Consider the following 12,068-nt stretch of genomic DNA (forward strand, 5'->3'; position numbering starts at 1 on the left):
TTAAAAAGCTAGGGAATAGCACCCGGATCACAAGTACCTCACTCTGTTTCTTCAAGACTGGCATTTAAACAAAATTTAAATATTGATTGAGTCTCTCTGGGGTCTAGCCATAAGTCAGCCATAAGGCGCGGGCAGAACTTGATAAACTCGAATTAACAAACAAACAAAAATCCAAGTGCCTCACAATCGTTCATCAAAGGTTGGTTTTGTTTGTGTTAAATAACAATTCAAATCGGTGTCTTGAGATGTTATTTTTTCAAAAGTAGATTTAATTGAATAGTTTGACAATTAATTTACTGTTTGACAAACAAAGAACAAACATTATGCTCTTCTAAGTATGTCAACTTTTTCTTAAAGGAACAGCCTTTAATCTTACATTCCCAAAATGATAATTCGGTAAAAAAAAACCTGAACAACGTTCCATCATCCATTATTGGTTCAGTACATTATAATGAGATAAATTGTTATCTGTGTAAAAGATATTGTAAAACTACGACAGATTTTTATAAATTTATGGATCTTTGTGTTCCGAGTTTCGATGTACACATTTTGCACATGTATAAAACGGCAGAGAGAGAAAGAACTAACATGTAAACGAAATGCTGTATTTATTTCACCAAGTATAGATATTTGTGTCATCTGTTCGTTTATGAAAAACAAAAATAACGACAACAGAAATGCCGAATGTGTAACGTATGTATTGGGCCTTATGAAAACGACAACAATGTCGCAAAAACTTCGCTAACAACAGTTCGTATAGATCGTTTCCAAAATGCAATACCAAATTGACTTATAATATCACTTGGACAAGTTTAGAGGAGAAGGGGTGTGGTGGGTTGGGTAGGGCGTTTTTAGTGGAGTTGGTTTTCCGCTGCATATACTTTATAAATCAACTCTGCATCCGCCAAGAATTTTCGCTGAAAACGCGAGATAAGGACAATTATTTTAAACATTTCAGATTGTTAAGAAGTAATCAATAGAAGGGCTTCGGAACATTTCATGTACGTGTCACTTCTTTTGCGCTCTCTATGATCCACGTATGTGGTATTGAATAAGTTGATAATGACATTCGAGAAAACACTAAAAACGTGAGTAATGCCAAAGTCAATAAACCTATAAGTCAAATGGTTTTAAGCGAGTTTTTGATAGCAACTGTATTGTATGCGAAGCTTGAAGTACGCGTCGTATTTTGCAACCCATCTAGTAATCATTTTCGCACATGTAATTTACTACTGTTTGATATTTCATCCCAGCGACCTTTGCCTATACATATATTATCACCCCGCCACCATTGTTCTAAGTCATGGATTAATTGGTGGGGGAGATCGGTATCCCATAACAATGAACAAATTCTGCACCATAATTTAGTATCAACAAACTGCCCGGTACTTTTCCACCGGAAATAGTCATTATATTCATCGTCTAGCTCATTCAGACGCTTAAGATGCCCGGCAAGCGCCTCTGCATTTGGGTATTCCTCCACGTGGATGAAGGATCCAGGTGGGGCCACGCGTCTGTAATCGTCTGGATGCGCGCCCATGACGACCGGGACGACGTCATGCCTAGAAAAGTACGTGCATGTTTAAACTATTTTAACACTGCATTGACACTCCGTAAAATTGCATCCTTTTATTTGTATCAAATCTTGTAAGTAGGTTTCACATTTTTTCTTACTGTGCAAACATACTGGTTACTAAATGTATATTTAATCGCATAATTAACGTGACAAGAAATGTGACTAAACTTGTCTTCAAACCTATTACTTAACGCGTCTATAAAGCTATAACTTGACATGACTACAAACCTATTACTAAATATGTCTACAAACCAATAACTGAACGTGACTACAAAACTATATCTTTACGTCTATGCAAATCTCTTACTGGGACACTCAACAAATTTTTATCTTAACATGACTGCAGCTTTTTAATTTAACATGTCTCAATCCTTTAATTGATCGTGACTACAAACATATGACTAAACGTGACTACAAACTTCGAATTTCACTTAAATTGTCTACAAACTTATTTCTTAACGTTTCTTTAAACTTAAAACGGAACTTGTCTTCATATTTCTTACATAACGGTTTTCTTTATAAAAACTGTAACTACGTTGCACTTTTCTAAACTGTAAGCAATTGGCAAGGAAAGAATCCAATAAAGTTCAATTCCTGAATGCAAAACTTTTTATTCTGAATTTCATGACGCAAAACTAATGCAGTATTTCTATCGGGGATATGAACGCAATTGGGGTGGTTGAAGAATGCTTGGAGTACTGTAACCAGCCAAACTGCGTTCATACCCCGATATTGACATCAGACAAGTAATTTAATCCGTTAATGATTATTTTTGTTTAATTTCATGGCGTATAGCTTATGAACTCTATACGAATAAACGTTTTGTGAAAATTTTTATTACAATACACATTTGGTTGCTAAGTGATTAAATGGTAGCTTATTAAGAGTAATTGTATATATATTTACAGATACATATATATTTTATATATATATTTGGTCTTAATTTTTACAGATGTTTTTTTTTTCATTTGGAAAGGACAGAAATTAAGTGAACTACTTACCTTAATGCATTGAGAAAGAACTTCTCGGTAATATAATCACGACAGTTGGCGTTTTCAAAAGACAAATAAAACTTATATTCCTTCTGTAGATTTTCAAAGCAGTTGTTTCCAAACCCTTTATCGCATCTTAAATTCCCGCAGGAGCCATAAAAGTCCAAGTCCATGTACTGCTGTAGCTCCTTCACATATTCCAATCTTGCGTTTGACGCATAACAGTTTGACACAAATATTGCTGCTAGTTTAGTCTTGCCTTGAGCGTAATTTTTATCCGACTTATAGTTAGATATCTGAGTAAAATTATCATAAACTTGAAATTTATCGTACGGAGTCACCATCGTAGAGTCGTAGCGATACGTGGCTGTCCAGTTTATGACGTCATTCAGACCCTCGTAAGAAGGCGACGCTTCCGGACTTTCCAGCGCGAACATGATCCAAACCTGATCTGAATGACGGGGCACTTCTGCTTGCGCACCTTGGAGCAAGCGGCTGTACAGCTCTATTTCCTTAAATATTCTAGCGTCAAACACTTCTCCATTCGGATGGCCATGAAGTTCACAGTGTTGTACAGGGCAGTCATGGTCATTAAACGTTTGTTTACCGCCTTTGACGTTCCAGCCCGCCAGTCCCTGTTCCAGAAGAATCCTCTTAGGCGAGAGACTTAAGTCAATCTTAGGATTAAACTTAGCTTGCAATAAAATCCTGTCGTCTGACGGATGTACTTTCCAGAGCGAGACAGGATCTTTTAGACGCTTAACAACGGTAAATGACTTATTGCTTAATAAGCGGCTCTCAAACTGTGGGAACTTCATAGCCGTGACAATATTGTTCTGTGCTTCATAAAACGAGGGCACAATCTGAAGAATTACTGTCAATACAAGAAAAATTCCGATCAGTAACATAAACTGTCTTTTGAATTTACTGCATCGTACTGCCATAATGGAAACTGTAGCGTTGTTAACACCAATAGTCCGATATTTGCTTAATAACTAACGCATTCGTGGTACCAATATTATTCTTAACTGCTTGGGATGTCCCTTGTTTAGAGACTGGGAATCTGTAGCAAAATGAAATACTGAACAAACCGAGGCAGATCGATCTTACATGACACTTTAGGGAGTCCGTACCGCTCGTTTTGTAGTTACGACCAATTTAGACGAAATAATTTCCTGAATAATTTCAAATAACTTAAATCATTTGCGAAAGAAACACCGCAGTAAAGTGATTTCCCCTCCTGTGACTGTCATAAAAGCTCTCAAGCCGTGTGTCAAAATGAATTCCATAATATGAACAGATGCATCACTTTCCAGCTTTCGATGGAATTTTAAGGCCGCTGCTGTAGGCTTTCACTCCCAGTAGCTGGTGGTTTTGTCGCCCTGAAGACAGATAGGCACAATGTAGCGTTTGACAGCTTAATTTTGGTGATACTCACTGAAAGTGAAATATTGCTTTTTTTTTAAAAAGCCAGCATATTGATAATTCCTTTTCAATTATGCAGTGTATGTATTTACTCTTAAGGTAATACTAATAGCGTTTTTGTTTGTATTAAACTTCGGTTTTATATCGGTTTCACGAACTGTGTATTTGTTGTAACAGTATCAAAAAAACAAAAAAACAATTTTATGGTTATCTTAACGAAAATCGAAACCAGTTGTTGAAACTACCGAAACCCCTACCGGGGGCGGTTTCATCGGTTCGTTCCATCCGAAAACTAGTTTACTTTGAAAGTAACATAGCGGAAAGTGAACAACCACGTCTGTTGAAACTCAACCTTTTTTTATAAGAACGCCTTAAAATGGGTTAATGATCTAAATGAAAGAGGTTATATTAACAATTGTCAGAAATAATGGCTACATGCAGTAGCTCCGTCATGTTGTTGAATCTGTACACAAAAACATAAATTTGTTTCTTCAAGCAAAACTTTCAAATTCGGTTTCGAAACTACCGAAACATTGAAAGCAACACTGGACATGGTTTGGTATCAAGAAAAACGCTCTTATGATGTTGACACACATAATATATTAATATAGGTAAACGGGCATAATATCGCGGTGTTAAAGAGTTTGGAAGTCTAAACGCAGGGAATATATTAAAATCCTGGTGATAAGGTATAAGACCAAAAATAAGATCCGAGAAAATGTTTAAGTACCAGCGATGTCATGTTAAACGTAACACAGCCGAATAAAGAGGATATAAAGTTAACGAGACTTAGACTTCGAAATGTTCAAACTGCGGGACGTAGGCTTTGTCAAAAAGTCCAGGGTCTATATTCACAAACGTCATTAACTTAAATGGAGACTCAGACTCGGAAATCAAGGCATATATTCACAAACTTCTCGACTTTGAGTCAAGGGACTCAGGTTCAGAAAAATGAATTCTTAATTGCTTAACAATATAACTTAATCTGACCAACGGTTTATGCATTATTGCAGAACTTATTTTTTTTAATAAACACAGCAATATTTAAAAACGGGCTATGATTTCCTAATGTTTCAAAATATATATAAAAATGACTTATTATTACAAAATATAAATCGGTTTGTAGATTGTGATAATTCGTAACAGGAACAGCGATTTCTTTCCATCTAAGCTGGAGAAATAGCATTTTTGCAACAAAATTAAAGTTATGCTTTTTGAGACTGTATCTCAAAGTCAGACTTTTGAGTCTAAGCCTGTAACACAAAATCAATACATTAATTAATATAAATCTAGGAACAAAGATATGTAACTATATAAATATATGCTATTTGTGTTAGTTTTACTTACTTGTATGAATACACATACAAATAGCAACTGGCGGATCCTCAATTGAACTTGTAAATCCAAGTTTGAAAATAAATTATTTTTCAATTACGTTTTTTGGCAGAAGAGAGCACTTTCTGTTAAGTTTTAAATCTTTATTAACGATACAGTTATTATTCGATGTCTGGCCCAATACAACAAGTACGACGCACTTTAACAAATCAACTGATAACAAACATATAGCTATTGAGATAAGGAGAGTTCAGAATTAAATAGTGATACGAGTGAAACGCATTTAGACTTTACGACACATCGATTGTAAGTCTGGTTCTTAACTGTTTTAAATGGCGTCATAAAACAATAGAAAATGAGTTTATACAGGAAAGTTTAAGAACGTATCATAGCATTCCCGGCATATTTCTGTCCAACAACCTCTTCAATCCGTCTTTATTATAAGGCAATCAACAAAGTCATATTGGCAGCAACGAGAAACGACAAGAGTTAAATGTTCCCATGTGCGGCTTAATATTTACCGTTCGAGTTGAAGATCAACCTTGTTCTTTGATCTAGTTAGGTACGAGTATCGTATTATTTGCATAGGTTATTGTTTAACTGTGGTCGTTATGAAAAATAAACGTTTAAACCTAGATTTTTGATTATCGTCAAAGCACGCCTCTTTAAATTCAGCATATTTCATGAACTGGAGCAATATGAATACTTTGTTTTGACGTTTCAACGTGTCTAGTTTTTGACATATTGCTTTTCCTCATTTTCATAAAGCATAAGGTGACACTCGTATTCATAGTAAATACATGTAAAACAAACATGAACTTTGAATGTACACCGTCAACTTCTTACTAAATAATGCATTTAAGGAACATATAAACACTTTTAATAATATTATAATCGTGTATAGAATAGCTGAAAACGCAAAAATATGAAATGATTGGAGAGAGCTTAAAGATGTACTGCGATCTACTATGGTCTCATAAGGTAGCAATACCGTGTTTTCTGCACATTTGGTTTAAATTATACTCGGTATCCTTCATAAGCATCATTGTTTTCGACATGTGTTCATCCTTTTTGGTACAACAAAACAGTTGTATTTAATGTGTTAATCTTATTTGCGAGTAATAATGCATCTTTAAATGCGTTTTCATCAAATTAAGTCTTGGATTAAATTTTTCTTATGCTTATTCGCCGGATCTAGCACCATGCGATTTTGTCCTATTTCCGAAATTAAATGTGATATGAAAGGCAAACACTTCAATGACTTTCAGGAACTACAGAGTGAAGCTCAGACACGCCTGTATTCTTACAAGTCAGAGTGGTTCAATGACATTTACCGACAGTGGGTTGCGAGACATCGACGTTGTATTGCGGCGAACGGCTCTTACTTTGAAAAGTTATGACGTTGACGTCAGATTCTGACATTTGAACTGCGGAGGCTATACTGACCTCATGTAAATGAAATATCTGTAGTTTTCTTTATATTGTATGCATCAGTTTGAACTTGTATATATCATTAACAGCTGAAATATATTTTATAGCGAACTGACGTTCGTTGAAAAATGTTTAAATGTGTTGATTTTATTAAGCAATTCAACGAACTTCTGGCTATACCCTCGTATATGCTTTGTTTGAGCATTGCGTCATCCGGATATGACGGGTACGAAAGCACGGCGAGCCGTGAATAATACGAGTATAAAGGAGTCGGCAAGTTAACATTTAAACTGAAAGTTTGCAAACGACTCACATGCTCAACTGCAACTTTAACATCTTAAGGTATCTCCATGAACAAGTCGACAGTACGTATATTCTAAACTATTACTTATAACTTTAAAGATAAGCCCTGGATTTGATGTCGAAGTCAGATATCATTGAGCTCTTATACGTTTATGAAGAAATATTGGAAACATTAACAACTTTTACATATCAACGGTTTTGGGGAACATTACATGGTTTATTAAATGCCTTTTTTATGGAATTTTCTTTCCAATTGTGGCAAATCAATGTTCCATCTAAGATACTGGCGGCTGGAACCCTTCAACAAATGTTGATATATTCTCAAATATTGATTTTGGAAAGCTTTTCTATCACAATTTAACAAAAGGCTGTAGCGTGATTGGTTGATTGACATTATCATGTGAAACTACCAATGCATTCAACAAAGGTTTAAATATCCATCAGCGTATGAACAATTCTAAGCGGTCTCTTTTCCGATTTTTTTTTACTCTACCGGTGTGTGTTGGTTACCGACTAAAACCAGGAATAATAGTATTTTAATTATATTTTTCTTCAATGTCGGTATCAAAAACTAAAGTAATTATAATATATTCGTTTACAGATTGGAGCCAAAATATGAGCGAGTCCCTTTAATGTCAAATTGAAATTCCCGTTTCTGGCTTTATCACAAAAGATAAAAACAAAATCAGTTGAGGTATTCGATCCATATTTGGTGAATGGTCGATGCGTTCTCTAAATAATATTTGTATAATATGGAAACATTTTATGAGTGAGGCTTAGAATATTGAACCAATTGCTTTACAAAGTAATATTGCAGTACTGACTTTTCGTATCAGAGGCTTTTACGCGCGAAATATTTACATGGCAATGTCACGGCCTCTAAACGCCAGCTCCACCACTTTACGGTGGTGCAAAGAAAAAGAGCTGTCGACACTTCCGTGGTGGAGCTGTGCCCTATGTTTACATAAACAAACGTGAGAATGATTTATATTTTATTTGATAATTTCATTTAGCGGACATATTTCGAAAATCGGAGAATGTGGTACCGTGTAAGAACACTTCTGCTGTATGTTGGTTACTATTTCGTTTCAATATTGTGCAAACTGTGGTGTCAGGAGCTTTTCTCCCGAATCGAACTGGTACATATTTTGTGATCTGATTGCATAGCAAGTACATTTCGATGCTTACACACCCCGTAAGAACATTCTCACGCATGCAAACATAACTGTTATGTATAGTACTTATGGCGGAACACATCAAAACTGATAAGCACTTCTTAAAAAGGAAAAATGCACATATTTATAAAAGTGGTGGCGCTGTTGCCCTAGTGGTGGCGCTATCGAGTATGTTTTGCGCTTGAAGTAATATAAAATATAAACGCTTTTGGAATGAATACAAAAGTTGCTATGTTTATTATTCATTGAACATTATGCTGGTTATGCATACTACTTGCGGAAACAAAACTCTACGCGAACTACTCTACGTGAACTACCTTAACCTTACTGAAAACTATTTCGAAAATAAATGGCTAGGTGCTGTTAATTTTACCATATAAATATAAGTATCTATCATGTGGGTCCGGTTATGTGAGAGAGCTATTCTTGCATACCGGACGTGTGTTCCCGGTCATTTGACCAGTGCTGGAAAAACGCATCTTACACCACCATGTAAGATGAGTTATGCGCCACGCTACTTCTTATTTCTTTTATTGTATGAATTTATGAAAAGTACATTATTTCATTTCAATAAAGCGCAATCAATTATAAGTATGCAATTAATAGATAATGAATAATCGTAATAACGCGATATAAATAGTCACTACTTGACATCAATAGGGATTTAAAATTACTGCGCTTTATGACGTCAGTAAAAAACGTTTCACGCGCTTTTTGGTAAAATGTACAAAAGTGCGTTTTTTACCTCAATTCTTCCACAAATTGATAATTTTAGATATGCAAGAAAAAATATCAATCATGTTTTACCGGTACGGAAAGAAAAAATCGGTCCTTCGGTCACGCTACGTGGCCGGTAACTCGGCAAACCTCTTTACAGGCTTACGCGCGTGCACTCGGGTCGGAATTTCTATCCGTACCGGACACACATGATAGATACTTATATTTATATGGTAAAATTAACAGCACCTAGCCGTTTGTTTTCGAAATAGTTTTCAGTAAGGTTAAGGTAGTTCGCATAGAGTTTTGTTTCCGCAAGTAGTATGCATAACCAGCATAATGTTCAATGAATGATAAACATAGCAACTGTTGTATTCATTCCAAAGGCGTTAACTTTTTATATTACTTCGAGCGCAAAACATACTCGATAGCGCCACCACTAGGGCAACAGCGCCACCACTTTTATAAATATGTGCATTTTTCCTTTTTAAGAAGTGCTTATCAGTTTTGTTGTGTTCCGGCATAAGTACTATACATAACAGTTATGTTTGCATGCGTGAGAATGTTCTTACGGGGTGTGTAAGCATCGAAATGTACTTGCTATGCAATCAGATCTCAAAATATGCACAAGTCCGATTCGGGAGAAAAGCTCCTGACACCACAGTTTGCACAATATTGAACTGAAATAGTAACCAGCATACAGTAGAAGTGTTCTTACACGGTACCACATTCTCCGATTTTCGAAATATGTCAATAAAATGAAATTATCAAATAAAATATAAATCATACTCACGTTTGTTCATGTAAACATAGGGCACAGCTCCACCACGGAAGTGTCGACAGCTCTTTTTCTTTGCACCACCGTAAAGTGGTGGAGCTGGTGTTTACATGCCGTGAATGTAGTGGTCGTCTAATAAACTTATTCGTTTTCAAGAAGCATGACGATTTGAAATGAATTCTATGGGAGTAACCAGACAATAATAGTCCTCTGGGCAATTAAACAATCCGTTCACTCTTGGGTCAGGGGTCCAGCGTGTTTGTGTTTTCCTAATTTTAAGTGAGGGTAATGAGTGATGTGGATTAAAATGGCGATGTTCGAAGGGATTTGTGTGTTTTGGGAGAATATTTTAACTTGGTAAGTAAGTTTTATCACTTTTCTCGCAAAATAAATACGCTTACTCGGAGGCCACACGTGTAAGCTTCTCTCAGTTTTTAGCCTTTGTTTCTAGAGGCTTGAACAAAAAACAATATTGAATGCATGAGCTCAACGATTGCTTGTTTACAAAGTTAAAAATTGAGTGACTTGAAACTGTCGTCAAAAGTCACCATTATTGTATATATTTTAGTTATTTTTCACTTATTTACATACATTTATGCATCTTATTTTTCTTTTCGACGGCTGGTGCACTTACGGCCGATTGTTTATGTTTAAACAACTTTTATGTTGGGCGAGAAAGTTTTATGCTGTTTTGTGAGTGCTGAATCAAAAAGTGTAAATAAGTCACGAGCTGTAATTATTTATACCAAAATGCAATGTGTTACCCAATAAGAACCTATCGCGTATTATCAAATACACTTGTATACTATCCTATCAATTCATTTATGTGCTCATTAAATACGACTCTTCATGTCAATGTAAGAACTCTTATGTAGCACGAACGTCTCGCAATACGGCAAATACAATGACTGCAAACATTATCAGTCTGATACTATTTTACCATGAAAATCACGAAAATACGTTTTAAAACAGTGGTTATCTATCCCCCCCAACACTGGCAGTTAGGATGTACTTAATTGTTTTACCGTTTTATCTTTATCAATTATTTACCATAAGAGTTTCAGTCTCCTGTCATTCAATAATTTTAAAAATGGATGTGCAATCAATCCTTAAATATATGTATTGTATGCTTTGTCATGTTGTGACATGAGACATGAAAATAAAACTCCTTTATTCCTTTATATATTCATGAGGCAGATATATTTTTATTTAGAGGTAGAATACCCTATCAGTTTGTAAACGCATGTCTTCGACTCAGATCAGAAACATACTTAATATTGTCATAAGTCAGATATAGTATTTGTATTTTGGTAGAATACCTTATAAGTTTTAAAATTAATATTTAGCACAGATCAATAAAAATTGATATGAATCAGTATATCACCCCGCTCGAAATTACCACAACCTCACTAATGCAAAAAAAATCATTGAACTTCAATTGTTAGACATGCTATAAATAACACAAATAAAGCAACGTATATTTGTACAACAAATATACAATTCTAACGCTACAGATATGCTTTTCTTTAAAAGAATGCGCCTTGTTTACATTGCATTCGAGTTGTATTTTGTTTCATAAAATCAATTGCATCGTAACCTTACTTAACTTCCCTAAAGTTGTATAAATAAAGAGTATGAATTGAAAACAATGAGAATTATTTAAAGGAGCATGTGCTTTATTCAAAGCTTTTTTGAAAAATGAGTTTCTCTATACAAAATGATATGATAATTAAGTTATAAAATATTATCCTATAATGCTAGTATGGCACTCTATGTAGTGTCCATGTAAAAAACAAACATAAAAACCTGTTCATTTTCATTGGTGATAAAACAAGATATTTCAACAAATAATTCAAGTACACATTTAAAAAGCCTACTCAAATAATGTGAGCAATTTACAGTGTAAAAGGGGGCTCTTCTTTAGGGTGTTAATAAGATTCATTTAAATTTTAATTGTTTATACTTCAATCTATGACTCTGGGATAAAATTGATTATTAATTTATACTTACTTTAAAAATAAACTATGTTTGAAATCAGTACGATGTACAAACCTGTATAATTATTGGAAATCAAAATAAGATTTATAACTCACCTTCGCAAATGGCATTCCATATAAGGAAAATATCCACAGATGTAGTGTTATTCCAACTATAAATGAGCTCAGGTGTAAAACGCTGAAGTTTTATAAAAATATTGGCGTTTATCATAGTCCCAACTATAAGCTGTCCCGGCCGTAATCGGAGATACACCGGCGTTTGACAATGTTTACGTATGTACTTCAGATAAGAGAAAATTGCTGATAACAAAAATCTCTGTCGAACGGCAATATCTTAAA

At 34.8% G+C, this 12,068-nt stretch overlaps 1 protein-coding gene across 2 annotated transcripts; it reads right to left on the reverse strand.

Annotated features, from left to right (window-relative positions):
- Positions 1-591: 591 nt before the first annotated feature.
- LOC128219567 (glycoprotein 3-alpha-L-fucosyltransferase A-like) lies at positions 592-11,987 on the reverse strand. 2 transcript variants are annotated; one of them, XM_052927387.1, is made up of 3 exons: positions 11,826-11,987; positions 2,578-3,950; positions 592-1,562 (listed from the first exon to the last, which is right to left on the reverse strand). In XM_052927387.1, exons 2-3 carry the CDS (start codon positions 3,510-3,512, stop codon positions 1,208-1,210), a joined length of 1,290 nt encoding a protein of 429 aa, XP_052783347.1. In that variant the 5' UTR covers positions 3,513-3,950; positions 11,826-11,987; the 3' UTR covers positions 592-1,207. The 2 variants fall into 2 exon arrangements, with proteins under 2 accessions (XP_052783347.1, XP_052783348.1); XM_052927388.1 differs by having other exon boundaries at positions 2,578-4,005.
- Between the last annotated feature and the right edge of the window lie 81 nt (positions 11,988-12,068).

This window comes from Mya arenaria, chromosome 15 (assembly GCF_026914265.1).
Source record: "Mya arenaria isolate MELC-2E11 chromosome 15, ASM2691426v1".
In the NCBI taxonomy this organism is placed as follows: domain Eukaryota; kingdom Metazoa; phylum Mollusca; class Bivalvia; order Myida; family Myidae; genus Mya; species Mya arenaria.